The sequence below is a fragment of the Myodes glareolus genome, chromosome 13 (genome assembly GCF_982192425.1).
Source record: "Myodes glareolus chromosome 13, mMyoGla1.1, whole genome shotgun sequence".
NCBI lineage: Eukaryota > Metazoa > Chordata > Mammalia > Rodentia > Cricetidae > Myodes > Myodes glareolus.
In genome coordinates, this window is record NC_142038.1 from 63,605,804 (window position 1) to 63,625,248 (window position 19,445).

The 19,445-nt window shown below is 43.0% G+C and overlaps 1 protein-coding gene across 13 annotated transcripts in view; it reads right to left on the bottom strand.

The window, feature by feature from the left end:
* The window catches only part of Dtna (dystrobrevin alpha), a 373,587-nt gene that overhangs the window by 20,091 nt on the left and 334,051 nt on the right, over positions 1 to 19,445 (bottom strand). For 9 of the 13 annotated variants that reach the window (XM_085700061.2, XM_085700062.2, XM_085700067.2 and 6 more), the window contains 4 exons: positions 18,266 to 18,353; positions 17,675 to 17,772; positions 11,802 to 11,915; positions 7,220 to 7,316 (listed from right to left, as the gene is read on the bottom strand). In XM_085700061.2, coding sequence (XP_085556187.2) covers positions 7,220 to 7,316; positions 11,802 to 11,915; positions 17,675 to 17,772; positions 18,266 to 18,353 — 397 coding nt within the window. The remainder of the gene's footprint in view (positions 1 to 7,219; positions 7,317 to 11,801; positions 11,916 to 17,674; positions 17,773 to 18,265; positions 18,354 to 19,445) is intronic. The other 4 variants (XM_048442633.3, XM_085700066.2, XM_048442652.3 and 1 more) reach the window with 1 other exon arrangement.

Sequence of the window (19,445 nt, forward strand, 5' to 3'; positions counted from 1 at the left end):
CAGTATTTGACAGGCGGTGCTAGGGCTGTGCCTCCAGTTCTGCTTACAGGTTCTGTGCCAGAGTCCTTTGGCTGTGCCCATGCGACCCTTACCTCTGGTGACACTTGTCGGGAGGTGTGTACTCTGACTTCGTCTCTCCAGGTGAGAGACTGTCCTCTATAGTGCACTGAGCTCTCTTGGGCGTTTGTATGTCTGACACATTCCCAACCCCACATCTTCCTGCTTAGCACCCACTCTTCAAGTAACTTTCCCCTTGCTTTTCTGTTTCCTGTCTCCCAAACTCCCAACAGTGCATCTGTGTTAGAGGAAAATAACTGGCTGTGGTTCTTTGTTATGAGAAGAATCGCCAGCTGAGTCTAAATTGTACCAGTGGATGAATGGCTAATAGACATCACGTCCGAGTCATAACCAAGCGAATACCTAATTGCTGCGATTTCAAGTAGTATGGATGTGTAAAGTTTTGGTGGGAGATTCTGTGATTAACAAAATGATTTGTCTCCATCTTTTCTGCAATCTGCACCTCCCAAGCCATGTCCATCTTTTACCCAGAATTCTCAGAGTAGGATGCTGGTTGCCTGGTAACCATGGCTCCATCTCTCTACGATAGGACACTGCCCAGTTTGATACTTAGCACCTGCTATAGAAAATGGCTTCTCTGGTGTTCTTTTTGTGCCACTCTTAAAGGGCAATGGGACAGATCACTGAGTTTCATTTTCACAGGTTCTCTGTAGCCTGGTCATCCAGCATGGCTGCCTACAATGAACTTTAGAATAAGTTTCTGCAAATTCCCTGAGAAAACTTTTCCCTAGAAATTACTTCATGATTAATGGTGGAAAGATTTAAAAGACAATGGTCCATGCAGATCAATATATGGATCCAACATTCCCAAGGAGAATTGATTTATGGATGAAGGAGAACATACATCACAGTTGGCAATTTAAAATAGCTCTCTTCCTAGAGGATAAATGAAAAATTAATTTCTACATGCATCTTCTGACTGCAAGCCACCTGTTTCACATCAATTTTTAAAAGAGCCTGGTAAGATCCATACATTTTTCATTTTTTTTTTACAGGATGTATTTTGGCTTCTACTCAGTTCTAGAGTAGGATGCTTCACGAAAAAAGACAAATGTGCAACTGCTGAACAAACTGGCCCAGGAGAAGTGCAGGGTGTTTATCACTCATCCACTTATTACAACCTGCACAGTTGGCCTTCACAGTCTGGCTAATGATGTTACCTGGCCCTGCATCTTGCAGCCGGCCCCTGACAAGTAGTACCTCACAACCTGGGAAAATGAGGAAGCACAAAGTCACCAACTGCCATCATCATCACTAGGATGTTGATTATTGGGCTTTTTAAAGGTCTGCTGTGCACAAAATGTAACGGGCAACTGAGGATATGGTGGATTCCAAATGGTCAGCCACGAGGCATTGTTTGACTCAGGTTTTTATGCAGAAGATCTCTGGGCAGGCCAGATGACAGCATGGAGAAGAGAAAAGGGTGTCTGAGGTTTAGAAAAGTTTGAGCAAGACTTGGGACTTGCAGAGAGCATAAGAGACATGGCAGAGACCTATGGTGCTGAAACTGGTGCCAGGTTCCGTGCGAAAAGCCGAGAGATAGGAGGAAGCTAAGAAGAGGAACTAGACTTGGGAGCCTGCAGTGTAGACAGTTATCTTGAATGAGAGGGTCGGTGTCCACTGGTTTTGAACAAAGAAATCTTTTCCCCCTCACTTCTCTAGAATCAATCAACCATAACTTTAAAGATAAGATTATATATGTATATTATATATAATATATGTATTATATATATAAAATATGTGTGTGGTGTATAGTCTGATAATATACATCATACATTTTTGAATACTAGATACTAGTTTCTATATGCAGACACCATCTCAAGGTAAACTTTCCTCCCTCTCCCTTCTATGGAGGACTTATCAACTCTGTAGGAAGTCCACCAATAGAATGAGGAAGGCTGATAAAGCGGAAGGTGAAACCAAGCCTGGAAGGTTGGCTGTCTGTGGTCTGCTCCTATTTTGTGTGACATTTGAATGAGAGCAAGACATGGAATTTTGAATGATGCCCGACTCTGCCCCCAACTAAACAGGGACCTGTTTGATTCCAAGGTTTAAAATGTATTAGTTTTCAAGTTAACTTATTGTGCATCCAAAGAAAGAAAGATTCCTGAAAACAAAGACGACCTGATTTCGGTTCCTGAGTATTATGTACTCTACAGTAACTACGTCTTAATGCAGTGTGTCTGTTACTCCTCCAAGATGTATCTGTAGTGTGCTGTGCAACATCCAGGGCCTTGGCACTGACAGCCACTCACGCCACTACCTATTAAAAATGTACTCAGGAATGTGTTGACAGCAAATACTATGGAATTTGTGCATCTAGGGACATATCTGACATCAACAGCAGCCAGACAATCTTAGTGGTGTGTTTCTTGCAAGAGATCTAAATGAACTGAAAGCTATGTTCACATTTCTTCCACAGACTGAGACTCTGTTAGTTAACGGTTAGGAAAAGAAACAAGTGAACAGGTGTGCGTATTCAAACATTTGAAAAGTTTATATAAGACTGCACGCATAGGTCTACAGATATTTATTTTTATATTTGATATTCAGATAGCATTTGCACAGAATGTTTCTGCCCCCACTGTCTTTTAAGATAGCCACAGTAATCTTGTGAGATGCCTGCTGTCAGAGCGCTTGCTTGAGATGGTCACGGGGTTAGCTTGCTTTCCCTGTTGCTTTATCACCGTGAGCTTGATCAGGGGCCTCTGTAATTCAGGCCAAACTGCTGGGATCATTCTAAGAAAATGACTGAGGCTTTGTTTTGCAAACCCCAGTTAAGATACTTGGTTTTAGATAAATACATAATAGTTGGGACTGGGACTATCCCAGAAGCTTCTAGACCATATTGGTACCTCAACTACAAGCAGCTGGTTTCACTCTTAAGACATTTCTTATGAGTGCTCATTTTATAGCTCCTTCAATAAATCTTGAAGGTACACAAGGAAGAAAGAGGGTAGGATAACTTTGATTCAAGTTTTGTAAAAAACACAATTTATTGCTTGTGATACCATAATCATATTATATTACAGGCACTATTTTTTAAAATTCATGTTTTCTCCTCAAGGGGGATCATTTCATGCATTACTTATAACAAGAAACAGTATATGTAAGGAATATAAATACCAGCATAATAAAACACTACAATGAACCACACAGATTTATGATAAAGCAGAGGCTATTAAATCAAGCATGATTGATTGTATGGGAGATTTTGAGTTTGATTTTTTTTTTTTACAAAGAGAATGTTCCCGAAGGGGAAAGACTCATAAAACAGAATTTAGAAGTAGATACCAATCTAAAACCTCTAAATTCTCTCCTTAGATCATGTTATTCCACGAAAACTCGATTTGAAAGGAATTTGTTGATTTTCGTCATAGACCCACCTCAGTGGGGCTGGATTTTACGGGGCTCTAAGTCTTTAGTTTTGACTAAAGGTCAGTATAAGCCATGGCCACTTGCAATCTATGACTACATTTTTCTACTGTATTGCTCAATACTTTCTATAAAGCTCTCAACAAAGGCTTGCTTTAGTATTTAACGCAGTAGGTTTTCTGAGCTTCGGAGAAGTGATATTTCTCTGCTGATAAACCCTGTATTACTATTTCCCTCTTTTGTTTTGTTGCTCAGGGTTCAGAAGAACAGCCTGTCCCCTTAGGGGACATAGTCCCGTTTTCTCTTCCTTAGTTTCCTATTCTTCTCTTTCCTTTTCATGGAGCTGCTGCTTATACACTCTGGTGTAAGTGACCCTGACCTCAGGTCAGCTTAAGGAGAAGCCTGAGCAGAAACCAAGCAGATGGGAGTGAAGCTGTGTGTTACCCAGATTTGGGTGGTACTGACAGGTGATGTCTGTCAGTACTGCAGTCCCCACCGCTGTGACCCTTCAAAGTGCAGAGGCGTGGTGGGGCTCCACAGAAAAGGCAGAGAGAGGGAGGTGACAAAGGTCTCCCTAAGGGGCATTCCCACAGCCTGACTCTGAGCAGCCTCCAACTTTTCAGTCCACAGAGCCTTTCAGAGTATACTGCTTGGGAAATGGAGGGAAGGGGCACTGGGAGAAATGATTTTTAAAGCAAGAGAACTGCCCACTCTAGGAGGAGGAAGCTAGACTAGAGAAGCATCTTCTGTTTCCATGTACATGCAGGGAAAAGCCTGTTTTCAAAGAGAGATATCAAGGACTAGGCATTTGCTCTGCCATGATCTAAGTCCAATGGCCACACCCCAGGGATGCAGGGATGGACAATGATACAGGCTACACATCCAGGGCCTCTTTAACACAAGGGAGTCATCCCTGGTGAAAACTTGGCATCAGCCCAATAAAGTAACTTTTTCATAATATACAAAGTAATGCCGCACATTGTCTTTATTGTTTGAGTTACAGATTTGTTTAACATGGTTCTTTTCTTTCTTTACAGACCTGGGGAATGAAGAGTTAGAAAGTTTCCAGTGTTTTGCAAACATTCTTTGTTAACACACAAACACACAGAATGAAAAATAGGAAAGAGCATACAGAAGAATTAACAGATCGGTTGAGACTGGACAGGTTGGAGCTCTGATTAACATGGATAAAATGTGAAATCTTGAAATAACGCGGGTAACTGGGATATCGTCATACGCTTTGGAACATGCACAGGCAGTCAAGCTGCGTTTCTCTTGCTCTAGTTTTAGGGTAGTGTCTCTCCATGTGCTGTTTCTTCTGCTTGCTTCTGAACCTGCCCACACGGTCACACAGGGTTTCAGGGGCTGACATGCTCAGACAGTCATGATGCCTCTATCTCCAGAAGAAAAAAATCATGTGTGGAATGACATTACGAAACCACAGAGTAGAAAGGTCCTTGGTAAGGATGGGAGGGAAGGACGTTACCTATTCTTCATAGAATCTTGTTAATAAATGGCTTTGGAAGAAGCATGAGGGAGACAGGCAGCTCGAAGCCCAGTCTTACACAACTGAACACAGGGCACAGGGTAGAGGGTATGGTGTCATGGTTATGTGATGGAAAGGGACTTGTTACCCGATTCTTATGAAAAGAGTTTCTGTGCCCTTTCAGAGAAATGGAAGCTGAACTGAATGTTCACAGTGTGGAGGTTTGCTCTTGTAGGCTGGAGCCTGTGAGACAACATTAACGTTTGTGTAGCTCTGGTGACTGACCTTCTACTAAGAGAAGGCTCTGGTCAATAACCTCAAAAAGCATAGCATGAATTTGAAACTTAACACCATGGGGAATCTAATACTTTCCCAACAAAATAAAGATTGTTCTCCCTTCTAAACACGAAAAAGGTCTTCATTTGTTGCCGAAACCAGTGACAGTTATAACAGAATGCCAAATTTTATAATCTCAATTCAAGCACTACGTAGAAATGGAAGCAAATTAGTATGATTTTTTTTTTCCTCTCTCCAAACTGAAGCACGAACATACATTAGAGGCCAAAGCAATGAGAACGCCAGCAGGACGGCAGCCCTCCACTGTTAGTTAAGACCTGCAGCAGGGACATAACTTACTCCCTGCTTCAATTCTTCTTCCTACAGAAAGATTGAATCAATAACAATTAGATTACCCAAGGTTCCAACCAAAGCATGTACACAGGGAAGGAAGGCAAGAGACTGGAGGTATCAACATGGGTTGATTATCTCTCCTGGCCTCTGCCACCCCTGTGACTTTAGTTCCAAGCCTATTTAGGTATTTGAGACAACAGATCCCCATTCCTTTCCTCCGTGTATCTGATCTGTCTGTCTATCCCAGTACTTGTACGTCTTGGTACAAATCTGTTCAGTTGGGTGAGATTCATCCCACAGTGGCTGCTGGCCAGTAGACTCCTATCTCATCACTACAGTGGAAGAAGTATAGGAACACCAGCAGAGAGATTTGTCAAAATTTCCTGCCATTCAGGGAAGGGCAAGATGGCCTCAGCACTTTTCACCCGACATATTTTCAAAGGGAAGCAGAAGAGATGTTCTGTTGCGTCAAATGAGATAATAGGCTAGAAACAGGTTACTAATGGTCCAGTCTTAGCATAGACAGAACCAATATCAGCCAATCAAATCCCCAGCTCTACACTGCATATGTCCAGCACACTGGAAGTAAATTTTGTTGAGTGACAATAAAGCATTTCCCAAATGGACTATCAAAGAAGGGACTCACGGCCAAAATTGTTGACTAAGTTATAAAATGGAGCAAAGAAACCAAAGGAAAGAAAAGCTGCAATTGCAGGGTCTGTGACAGAAAAGTTTCACAAAATTGTCTTTAAAAAGAATTTAATAAAGCAAGAGAAAAGAAAGAGAGAAGGGAATAATTAAGGAGAAGGAGAAATCAAAGGAAAAAAAGGGCACAGAGAAACCACAAATACTGGTGTGGGGGAGGGTGAGAAATGCATGGACTAAAAACCAGCCTGAAATTCCTGTCTCACAATGACTGCACAGGGGAATCTCCCATCAGAAATCTAACTTGCTGCCCTCGGCACATGGCAGTTCCTGTTTATATTGGTTCCCACTTGTTTCCCTTGGGCCAGATGACCATGGAGCACTGACAGTGCTATTGGCCCAAGTGGCCATGTGTCTGTCCACCTGCTGTTAACTTGGAAAGTCATTTAGCGTAACTGGTAACAGAAATGAGATCTAATTAAAGGAGATTGCTACTTCCAAGGAAGCAACAGCATGCTGCCCTCTACAGGACTTCTGTCATGTAATGCTTTTCCCACTTAACAGTTTGCAGTTGGGACCCGTGGAAGTCATGTGACTCGTTGGAGCCACAAAAATGCAAGAAAATATTTGCTATTATTGTTGACTTCTTAGTCACCATTTCCTAATTTTATGAATTAGACATTATTCTGTGTTCAAGCTAGTCAGAATTGCTAAAACTGATCAAAAGCATTTATAAACAAATCCAGTTTTATAATTTTAAAGGACATAAGGAGACTAAAAATAAGCCCTAAGATTTTGTCCCATGGTCCTTAGCAGCCTAGTTCTAGAAAGTGGGTGCATCGAGAACTATTGCTCATCGACTGCTACTGTTTCACACACATCTGAGCTCGCAACATTTTGGGAGGAAATTGCATATAGTAACTGGAAAAGTCATCGCAGATTGTGTGCAAGCAATTTTAAGACAGCGCAATGTAGGTCGTAAACATTGATGTGAAATGCTTTTACCTTCAGCAGCTTCATGAGACCTTCCAGCTGGACCATCAGCTCCCTCCGACTCTCCTGGAGTGCAGACATTCTCTGTTCTAGTTCATCCTTGCGTTGTCTAAGGAAGAAGTCACCCTCATTAGAAAAATGCTCAGGCCGAGCCAGTTTGCTTCCTGGTTTTGTGGGTGTGTAGTTGACTGTCTCTAAGCGGGCGTGCCGATCCAGTCTTTGATAGTGTTACCAGGGAAGCCCCTTTCCAGATGGGTAAGTGATTGTAATGTGAGGGGTCCTGCTATTTGAGAGAAGTCACATGACATGGAAGCAGGGTAGAGACCCTTCTTGGCGTTCCTACATTGTGTTTACTATCTTGCTGGTTTTGTTCTGCACTGCAGGCTTCAGAAATCAAACACACACCTAACAGTCACTGGACAGGGCCGGCCATACAGATCTTTAAAATTCAAAACAATTACTATAAATTTATATAAAATTTATTAAGACCTTTCGAAATCTGATGGACGAATGCATTCTAAAGTTTGTTCTAGTGGATGTGCATGGAACAGTCATGGCTTTTACTGGTTATAACCATTCTGAAGTACTTGGTTTGGGCTTGGTTTCATAAAGTGAAGTCAGAATACTATGTTGCCACACGTTTGTTCTGTAACTGAAAAGAAGGAGTAAAGCTAGTGCTTGCTTTACAGAACTTGTATGAAATGGTCAGCAGCCTGGAAACCAATCTGCACTCTACCATTTATGTGGACATTAAGAGGTGTGAAAACAACCCTCACAAGAAAAATGAGACCAATGTGTATTGCAGCCTCCACATTCAAGGTGGTCAAGCAACATGAAGACTAAATAATGATGCTGATTTCCGTCTGTTAAGTGCATGAATTTCTAAATAAATGCCTTTTATTTTGAAATTCCATGAGATTGTTTTAAATCTAGTGTCTATGTGTTTGAATATAATTTCTCTGAAGATAGATTAAGAACAATAACATTTTAATAAGAACGACAAAGGAGATAATAACATATATCCTCAATCACTTTCTGAATTTGAGGATTGGACCATGGTTATAAAAGAGAATGTTTTCCTTAGGAAGCATATGCATATATCATTAGTGGTCTGGGGCCACGAGACCTGCCACATTCATTTCACTTTATTGAATCTCAGCTTCCACATTTCTGAAAGGAGAATAATTGAGCCTTTCTCCCAGGTTTGCTATTGCGTTCAGTGGTACAACATATTTGGAGCCAGCACACACTAAGTATCAGGTGGTTAGCACATGGGAAGTGCCCGTTTATCACCATGTCGGATCTGCTAATGTGACTTTCAGTTTCCCCACGGCTTAAGTAAAAAGGGAAGCATAATCATTTAGAACGGTCATAGTGATCTTAATACTAAAATTAAAATTGAGTACTCATTAAAGTAAGTCCCCAATTTCTTGTTTTCTCAAGAAAAGATTCTGGAAGGATGGAGTAGGAAAGACACAGTAAGGGCTCCCATGGATGCTGTTCATTCCTGTGAACTATGACCAAAGCAACTTTGTAAGAGGTCACTGTCTTAGAGGCTTCTTGAAAGTCTGAAATAACAAAAGACTAAGGTACAGAATTCCCAGGTATGTATGTATGTATGTATGTATGTATGTATGTATGTATGTATGTATCTATCTATCTATCTTTCTATCTGTCTATCTATCTATCTAAATCTAGGTTGTAGGGCCCACAGATCTACCCCTTCTCCCAGGGTTCATATTGAGGATAGCTTGCAGTTTCTGGAAACACATTTTGTTTGTTCCTGTGCTCGCTCTGCCCTCCCTGGCGGTTAGCTACAGAGGAGTTGTTTGTTCTGTCTTGAATCTGGCAATTTCCCACCTGCCTGGGGGATTTCCACTGGGCAGCAGTTAGCTATATAAGGCTTTCTCTAAGCTTGAACAAACACCATTCTGCATTCTCTCTTCATGAATGACCCCCATCTCTTGTGTTCTCCAATCTCCAGTCCCTTGCCTGACTCGCGAACTGTCCCATAGTACAGGCGCTACACTAGGAGTCAGTGTATCTGTGCAAGCTCCAAATTCTGGAAATGCTTAGACTGAGCAAGAAGGGGTAACTGATGTATGTGGCAGGTAGCACAAGATCTAGAGAAATAGCCTTCTAGATAGGACAGTTCTTCCTTTAAGGAAAAGAACTATACAGACTATAGAAGCAGACCATAAGCCAGCTGGGCACCAGTTGACAAGAAGTGCCAATGGCAAGGAAGTTCCTGGTGATTCTAGATTCCTTAGGAAGTAGGCTTTGTGCTCAGCTGAGGTCATGGGGTGTCCACCTTAGGTGCACAGGATGGCGGTTAGAACTGTGCCTGTTCTGTGTTGGTTCCCTGGTGGATGGGGGAATATCAACTGGAAAAACATCTCAATGACCCGGGCTCATTCCGCCAACTTTATAGTTTGTCTCCCACATGAAACAGAACATTTTGAGAAGCAAAAGCGATACAGGACAAGCACTCAAAACTACTTCTGAAAATTCATCTCCTAAATCCCTTTTGTAGAGAACAGGATGATCAGGAGAAGAGATATACATGGCAGTTCAGGCAGACACAAGTGCTACCCTGATCCTGGCAGAGCAATGATCATTTCATTTCCACATGACTGTCAGGCAGTCATTTGGTTTTAAAATGTATTTGATGAAGATGATAAGAAACTCCACCACCTTTCTCTTTTATTCCTTTCCATCTATTCTAGGACACAGTGCGTGGAGCGTGTAAGAATTTATATTGGTTAGAATAGAAAAGAGAGATATCTGGAAGATTCTGGAATAATTTCTCTTTCCATTAATCAAGTCATTATGCTGTTAATAAATAAATTGTCAATTAAGTAATTAATTATTGATCGAATTATATAGTTATTCCAACCTATAAGGCAAGCACTTCACATGAAGCAGCATTTGTAAGTCTTGTCTATCTCCTTTCTTGCGAAGCCTTGATAGGTCTGCTCTAGTCATAGGCATGGGGAAGGCAGGGCCTGCAGCTTGGACCAGGTGGGCTACAGGGCTTCTCTGGTGTTCTTATGTCTGAAGAGCTGAGTTCAGATGGAACCCTGAGAGGCAACCCTGGTGGGAGGCAGCAGGGACTTTATAACAAGGGCAGGAGGAACCTAGTAAATTTAGCTTCTGTTGGAGGAAGAAAAGAGACTTCCTGTTGCTGAGTTCTGCAGAGAGATACCTGTACTCACACAGAAACGACACATCACAGAGTTACAGGTACACATGGAGCAGACTCCCACATAATCCGAAGGATAAGAACATGACATTCTCCATAACAAAAGCTTGCTTGTGAAAGATAAGTATGGTCTTCCTTGAGGGAATTTTCTTCTCTGTTATTGTTTCATAAATACACCTGAATACTTGTCATATCCAAGGCATGGTGCCAAGTCAGTTTCAGGAGAGGAACCTACAATGATACCTGCATTTTGCAGCACAGCAGTACTGAGACCAACTGCAGCCCTCATCCAATGCACAATACTGTAGCTTTCTGCCTGAGAAGGCTGTGGCGCCCCAGAAAGCAGTTCTGACCTCTCACAGTCCCTCCCAACTCAGATGTCCATGGGTGGCAGACTAGACAAGGCGAGGCTTCCCCATCCATGGAAGAACACCCGCACAGCCCCTATTTTAAAAGAGATGCTGGGGATCAGACCCCAGTACTCACATGTACTGTGTAAGAGTTCTACCAGTGAGCTAATTATGTCATCTTAAAAAAAATTGAGACAAGGTCCCATTATGACCTAGGCTAGTCTTGAACACATGGTCCTTCTGGCTCAGCATCTATATTGTCTAGGATTGCAGACCACAAAGCATGACTCTTTTGAAGGCATGATTTAGAGAAAATCAGGTTCTGTTTTGTGGGCTATATATAAATCTCTCGATTTAGAAACCTGCAATGTTTATTTAGCTGCTTATGTGTTTGGTTTTACTGTACACGGTTTGATAGTGCAAATGACTAAAAACAGCCAAGTGGAACTTTTTTTCCTGTGAAGATATTTTGCTTTTGATCTAAGGAACACATTGTCAATTTCTGTGTGTCTAGTAAGAAAAAAGTATGATCTCTCAAAATTTTCCAAGTCTCAGTGATCAAGTGTGATTTATTGAAAAGGAAAGATTAGCAGCCGTGCTGGCTCAGTGCTGTGTAAATAGTCAGCTGTTGCCATTGGTGCTAAAGAGCTCAACCCTTGGGGCTGGGCCATGGCTCGGCATGTAAAGCTCTTGTCACACAAGCACGAGAGCCAGATATCATAATCTCAGCTCTTACATAAAAGTCTGGTGGGCATGGTGCCCCACTGGTAATCTCAATACTCTTCAGGCAGAGCCAGGGCATCCTGGGAGCAAGCTGGCTGGGCACAGCAGCCCCAGCGGTGAGCTTTGGTCAAGCGAGGAACACTTCTGCCTTATGTAAGGCAGGGCATGATGAAAAGATTCCCGACAACTAACCTCAAACTCCCACAAATGTACCCATACACATGTGTATATGCATGCATGCATATTGACCCACCCACAAGACACATTAAAAACATCCCTAACATTATGTTCCCTGGGGAAATGTGGGTCTTCCTTTTACCTGAGGAGTCGCAGCTCTGCCAGCAAGGTTGGGTTCTGTTGTGCCTTCTCTGGTGTGGGCTGAGAAGCTTGCTCATGTTCTAGCCGAAGTCTCTGGATCTCTTGTAAGATTTCTCTTGGGAAAGAGGAGGAAGAGAAGAACTAGTGTCAGTGCTTCCCTGGACACCAACGTGTGAGCACAGCAGGCCGCACAACAGAGAGGAGCGGGGTTGTCTGTGACCCCGACATGTGAACACAGCAGGCCGCAGAACAGAGAGGAGTGGGGTTGCCCTGTGACCCCGACATGTGAGCACAGCAGAGGGAAGAACAGAGGGAAGTGGAATTGTCTGTGACCCTGATATGTGAACACAGCAGGCCGCAGAACAGAGAGGAGTGGGGTTGTCTGTGACCCCGACATGTGAGCACAGCAGGGGGCAGAAGAGAGGGAAGTGGGGTCCTGTAACCCTGACATGTGAGCACAACAGGCCAGCAGAACAGAGGGAAATGGGGTTGTCCTGTAACCCTGACATGTAAACAGAGAAGACCAGCCTGACAGAGGGAAGTGGGGTTGTACTGAGATTAAGAACAGAGCTGACCTTTTTCGGCCTGGGGATGCCCTGCACCCATGTAGTCTGGATAGGTGAGGGAAAGGCTCACTCTGTCTTTAGCACACCCAGACCATACAGACTGTGCAGTGTGCTGCCGAGTGTTATCCCTAGGACCTATCCTCTCTCTGGTATGTCATATGGTGCTGTGGTATCAACATTAGTGAGTGTAATGTTTGGTATCTCCTATTATTTATGATCACACTCTGACACCACAAAATATCATAAATATCAAATGAGAGGTGCCTGAGAGAGAAGAAAGCACAAATGATGCTCATTTGACAAAAATAAGTATCCTTATTCTTTTACCGAGCGAAAAAAAATTTTTGCTGAAATTATTAGAGAAATCCCAAAGTCGTATTTTTTTACTTTCCATCTTCAGCTTTAACAATGAATCTCAAAGAAGGCAGCCTTACAGGGAAAGGCTTTTAGAAGGATTCATCGTAATTGATCCTGTGACACAGAGTGCTATTGGTGGAACCTCGGTCAGGCAGTGAGCTATGTCAGTGTATTATTGATGCTAGAAGCCTTGCACTTGGTGGAGCATTAGGCTGGCCATTAGTGACATGCAACGGTGCACAGCAAATTCTGTGTAAGTAGATTTGAAGCCATTAAGTAGAATTATTAGTTATGTACTCTTGAATACGGAAGTGTCAAGTTTCTACTTAACAAAATGCCCAAGGGATAGTAAGAGAGTAAAAACACTGAGAAAGAAGAAAAGAATTGCTGAGCAAATTGGGGGGCGGGATGGCTTTCTGCATTTCAAAATTTCAGATTGATAGAAAATTGTCCATTTTTGTGGAGTAACATAATAACATGACACATGTATACAATGAATAATGATTAAATTAGGCTAGTAAGCATTTTTTTTTCCTGTTGGGAGTCTCCGATTCTCTGAGTCAGGTAAGGGGCACCAACATACAGACAGTTTAGGTCAAGCCAGACTGTTCTGTAACACAGCAGGGTGGTTGCAGTTTTGCACAGTTATTTGAGGATCGGTAGTCCAGCCCACCTTTCCTGGCAATGGGGAAAAGTTTGGACCCTGAGCCTCCTTTGTTTTCTTCCTGAAACGCTGAGGTAGAAATATTTCTTTAAAGGAATCTTTCATGGAAACTCATCTTCCTTATGAAAGAGAAGAGGGAGCCACTGTGATTACAGAAAGGGCGGGTCCAAGAGCTCTCAGCTTTTTTCTCCTTCTACTGCTGTTTTTCAGGGCTCCTAGGGTGCTAGAGAGCTGACCCTGAAAAAGAGTGAATTTTCACACTGCAGGAGTGGGACCTAGATGGGTGTTAAAAGGGGTGAGTTTAGGATGGATGGTCCTTAGGGATGGGGCAGGGAATTCTAGGAATGATGCATGCCTGAGGGCGAGATGAAGCTCTCCTTCTCCTCTCTTCCCTCCCTTCTCCTCTCCTCCCCCTTCTCTCCCCACCCCTCCTCTTTCCTTCCCTCCTCTCCCCACCCCCTCTCCTCTCCTCTCCTCTCCTTTCCCAACCCCCTCTTCTCTTTCCCTCCCCTCCCCTCCCCTCCCCTCCTCTAATCTCCCCTCTCCCTCTCCCTACTTTCTATCTCTCTCAGGTCTATAAGTATGTGCTTAAGGGTGCACAATAAAAAACACCCAGAGACAAGCAGTAAGATGGTGTCAAGGCCCAGCCAGGGCTGTCCAAACATTTAGAGCACTTGCTGCTGACTGTGGATCCTCCATTCACCATTGGACTTACCACTTCTAGTATCTGCTCATCCCCATGAAAACACACTCTGCTTGTTTAATTTGCCATTACTCCATCAGAAACATGTAGACATCTTATCTCATGTCTGACGGGCACTCTTTGTCACTACAGCATAAATTTCTGTCTGGGCAGTGCCTTATGGACAGTCTTAGATATTGGTACTTCTACTTTACCCTTAATCTGAGTCCTGTGGATTTACTCTGGCAAGTAGTTCTGAATGATTATTTGTATTTTTCCCTGTAATTCTTTGGTTGTTCATAGCCAAATTTCACTATCTTAACATGTACAACTAACTCCTCACCTCTATACATTTACCCTCTAAACCTGCATCACAGTGATATTGTAAAGTAGATCACAGTGGGGAAAAGAGGGTGACAGGATCCATTATTTTTTAATATAAATTTATATGACAAATGATGTAGTCATTGTGCCCAGCTTGCAGGGTTGCTGTGGCTGAACTGGAAGAGCAGTGCACGTTTCCCTCAATGCACAACTTGCTACTGCTCGGGTTTTAATAGCCCAAAGCAAATGGTAGTTTTCTTGCTTTTGTCACTGGGAAGCTGGATTGGATGTTATTAATTATAGCTTTCGAAGGATGGCGCCTTCCTGGTTAGCAGCCACAGTGTGTGTGCCCTAGAGAGGGACTAAAGGTTGGAGAAGGGATATGTGTGTGGTGATGTCTGTTGGCAACTCTGACTGAATGAAAGGGTTGAGAGTGGCTTACACTTGCCCATTGTCCAGTCAGCTACAGGACTCACTGTCCTGGCAAGGTAGCTGCGTCCCTGCCTTCCTCGCCATCTTCTTAGCTCTTTCGTTGACCTTGTGAGTAGCTCACTTACTAACATACTGACATTTATTAATTCCAGATTAGCTCATTTGGAAAAACCTTTCATAGCACATACTGTAAGTTGACTTTGTTACTGAGCATAAACACTTTTGAATTCCAATTTTCATATGTGCTCAGGTTTCCAGAGGAACTGGGAATTTTAGAGTGCAGTACTTTTTCCTTCGTTCTGTGCACTTTCCAGGATCCAACACCAAACATGACCCCTCTGTTTGCTGCTTCCCATCCTTGTCAGCAGGCATCCAGTGAGGCCCTGTGGGTCCACGTGGCTTTTTCTCATTGTTGGCTTCAAACCCTCAGCTGTCTGGCTTACTCGATGCTTTCTTCATGGATTCAGTCCCCATTCAGCCTCTCCCCAGCACGGCTTCTCTTCCTCTAATGTTCCCCTTTATTCCCTTGGATTTTAGGTGTCTTTGCTCATTTTAAATAAATCCATTCATCAGTGCTTTCTGTGATTCCACACAATTGCTTTCCCACGCCATCTGTAACAAGTGTTACCTAAACCAGATAACAAGTCACACACTGGTAACTACCCCGAGCAAATCCTGACTTCTGTCGCTCTATTTCCCTCTTGTCTAATTTTTCACAGGGCCTCTTCTTTCCCCCTTCCTGATTCTTGTTTCCCACCACGTTATAAATCAGAGGGATCCTGTAATGAATATCTGTCTGGTGGGTGGGGTCAGGAGAGAGGAGTGATTTCAAAGGCCATGAAGTCATGATGTCATAGCTCTTACAGCACCTCCACTCTGGTTTGTGGTCTGCTGCTGATGATAGCCAGGTTCCGAGACAATTCAATCAAAGGAGCGTTTATTAGAAAATCCATGAAATTGCTCTAATTCTTTTAATTCTTATGTGCAACATACTAAAGGATGTTTTGATCATTTCTCCAAGCACTTTAGGTTAAACGCTAAAGGCATGAAATAATGATGTTTCCCCCTTTACCACTGCCACATCAAATATGACATCAGCTTTGTGAATGGGATAAAGTACTGAAACATTCTTTATTGTTCCAAGGCATATACAGAATGGACAAGTTCCCGTGATGAGTTTACTCAGAACTGGGTATAAGCTTTGCCTTGGCTACTTGCTATTTTTTCATTCAAACAGATTTATCCAGCACCTACAATTTTAGGTACACTCCTGGGTCCAAGCAGGTTTTTGGCACTATCTCTGTTCCTAGAGAATGTTCATTTCGTTCATGGAAGGTGGGGTTAAAATAAAAAGTGGAGGCATAAGTAGGATTATTTCAGACATTGAGGACACACACACACACACACACAGGAAGTAGTCTTAAGGGGTGATTGGTGCAGGAGAATTATCTGTATTCTGTCAATCATATTTTAATAAAACGCTGATTGGCCAGGCAGGAAGTATAGGCGGGAAAACCAGACAGGAAGTAGAGGTGGAACAAAGAGAACGGGAGTATTCTGGGAAGCAGGAAGCTCCCTCCGCCATTCCTGCGCAGACCACCAAAGAGGCAACATGTAAACTGCCATGCTGAGAAAGGTACTGAGCCGTGTGGCTAACATAGATAATAATAATGGATTAATATAAGTTACAAGGACTAATAAGAGGCCTGACCTAATGGGCCAATCAGTTTATAATCTTATGGAGTCCTGTGTGTGATTTTCCTTGGGGCTTGCTGGCTTGTTGGGGTACCGGGCAGGACAGAAACCCCAACAAGCCAGGTGATGCCCTTGATAATGCTGAGGGACTGTCTTGCAGAGCTGCACAGAAAAGCTCCCTAGGCTGAAGGCAGGGCTACGAGGAAGTGAAGCAGTCACAGGAGGCTGGAGTGTGATGGTCACAGGCACTGATGCTGAAAACGCATTCAGGACTCCAGGGAGCTAGCACCTTGCCCGCCATGATGACAGGAGAGGGTTTTAATCCAAAATGTCATGGGAAATCAAGATGGTTTTGTCTTGGGGAAAATATGATATGATTTATGTTTCAAAAATGGCAGGTTGGTTGGTAGCTGGTGGTAGAGACACAGTGGGTAGATATGGGGGAGGTGCTGCAGAGAGGATCATTGGTGTTGATCTGGGTTGAGCAGAGAGAAGACCTGATGATGAAGAGAGGCTTTGGATTGGATGCTTTTGGATTGGATGCTTTGGATGGAATGATGGTGATGCAACCCTGAGTGTTTCTTTAACCCTATAGGAGGACTTCTTGACTGGATTCCTGCTCATCCCTGAGCAACAGAGACATGTTCTACCTCAGACTCTGGAAGATCTTCCTGAACTATAGCTTGTTAAGGAAACTAGAAAAGGGGGAAATGAGCTCTGTCCAGAGTTTTCCAACATTAATCATGTTAATGGTTCTGAAAGATACACTCATACACATCAATACACACATCCATGCACATAAACATACACCCCACCATACCCACCCACCCACAAGGCATGTACAAATACACACAGACATAGACACATCCATGCACATAAACATACACACCCATACACAGGCACACACACAGAGGCACACAACACACACATACTCATGCATGCATACATGCAGACATATACACACAGGCACACACAGACACGGACTCTCTCTCTCACACACACACACACACACACACACACACACACACACTCACACACACACACACTTTTATAATGAAGCTCCAGCAGCCATCTTCACAGACTTGCAGTATCCTCCCTTAAACAGGCTTGTAAGGAAACTCCAAACACATAAGGCACACGTCCCCAAGCCCTACCTGTTCTTGTTTTCTAGTTCTGCAATCAGCTGCCTTTGCTGTTTATTTGAATCGATGGTGAAGGAGATGTCGGGAGCACTCCTCTGCTGAGTCGGCTGCTGAAAAACACGGAGTTGGCACTATTTAATATGAGGAACGTGAGTTCACATGTGAGATGGAGTCATGGGTATGCAGAGAAGGAAGAAGAAACCATTCCATGGGATGGGGCAGGGACAAGAACAGAAAATTGAACTTCTTTTCATTCTAAGAGCAAACTCTTCTGCAGATCTCCTATATAGCTACACAACGGAAAACAAACAGCCCTTCCTCAGGTCCTCACATCTGGGTGCAAGGCTGGGTAAAGGGGAGGTGTGGGGCTTCCAGCTGGGCATACCACACTATCGTAGAGACTTGGTTCCTTAGGCTATCATATTTTTAAAACTGAAAATTCATTACCAAGACATCATAATTTTAGCAACAAAGAGGAGAACAAGGAAAAAAAGCACCAACTTTCTTGTTAATTAGCACCAGGTTTAATGATAACAATGGACTGGGGCTTTTGAAATTCAGTGATGCTGGAGGCCAACAGGGCTGCCCTTTTGTTCTACTTACGGATGAGGAGGATTCTGCTGCCAGGCGTGCCGCATACCTGGCGATCAGCCTGTGTTCTTCATCAAGCCGGTTTGAACTCTCAAGCATACTATAGAGAACAAAGCGAACAGGAGACTGTTAGGCCCCTGAGAGGGACTGGTGCGTTCCTATCAATGCTAGGGGTTTTGGCCATTTCAAGGCCAAAGACTTTCAAACTCTCAAATATCTCTTAGATTAATGATCTTCAACTTGAGTTCATGACATGATCTAATATGTGGCTGGGAAGATCAATATTAAGTCCTTTGCCCAGTCAGTTCAATTATCTTACTAAGAAGGCTCCTATGAGCCCATTCTCTTTGGAGGGATACCTTGCTCAGTATAGATATAGCAATGTGCTAGACTTTGCTGACTCCCCATGGGAAGCCTTGCCCTTTCTGAGGAGTGGATAGGGCGTGGAGTGTGTGTGGGAGGAGAGAGGTAGAGGGAGTGGAAACTGGGATTGGTATGTAAATGTAAAACATCAACATAATAATAATAATAATAATAATAATAATAATAATGACTCCTATGAGAAGTAATGCGACTTTTTTGATGTTTCAGATATAAGAATACTTTCTCTTTAATTTAATCTTACTGTTTTCATATTTTTATTTCATTTTACAAATAGCTCATGTCAAAAGGTGGCAACATTAGAAATATGGAAAGATGCAGGAAGGGCAAAGACCCAGTTGTAATGTTGTTGATCCAATGACTCCTCCTGCCTATTGGCGCCCACTTCCTTACGTAATCTCATTTCTTTGCTTTGATCTTCACTTACTGACATTAATGAACAGAAGAATATGGCAGAGGCATGGAATGCCACTTCTTACATATAGTTTTAAAAGACTGGCTTCCATATTGGGTGACCTATTTCTTGAGCTCTTTTGTGATACTTGTCCTAAGGGACTCTGAATCCCATGTCATAAATCTGCCAATATAATGAGAACCCAAATCACCTAGGACCTTTGTGAATGAATCCCTACTGGTGACGCTGCTGTTGATAGATTGAGAGGGGAGATGGACCATCGTCTCACAAACATCCTTGAGTCAAGGCAATCTTGCAAAGCCAAGCCTGGATTCCTTCATGAAACTGTGAGCTGATGCTTGTTACCTTAATTTGCTAATCTCTAGGGTAATATGCTACACTGGAAAGGATGACTTA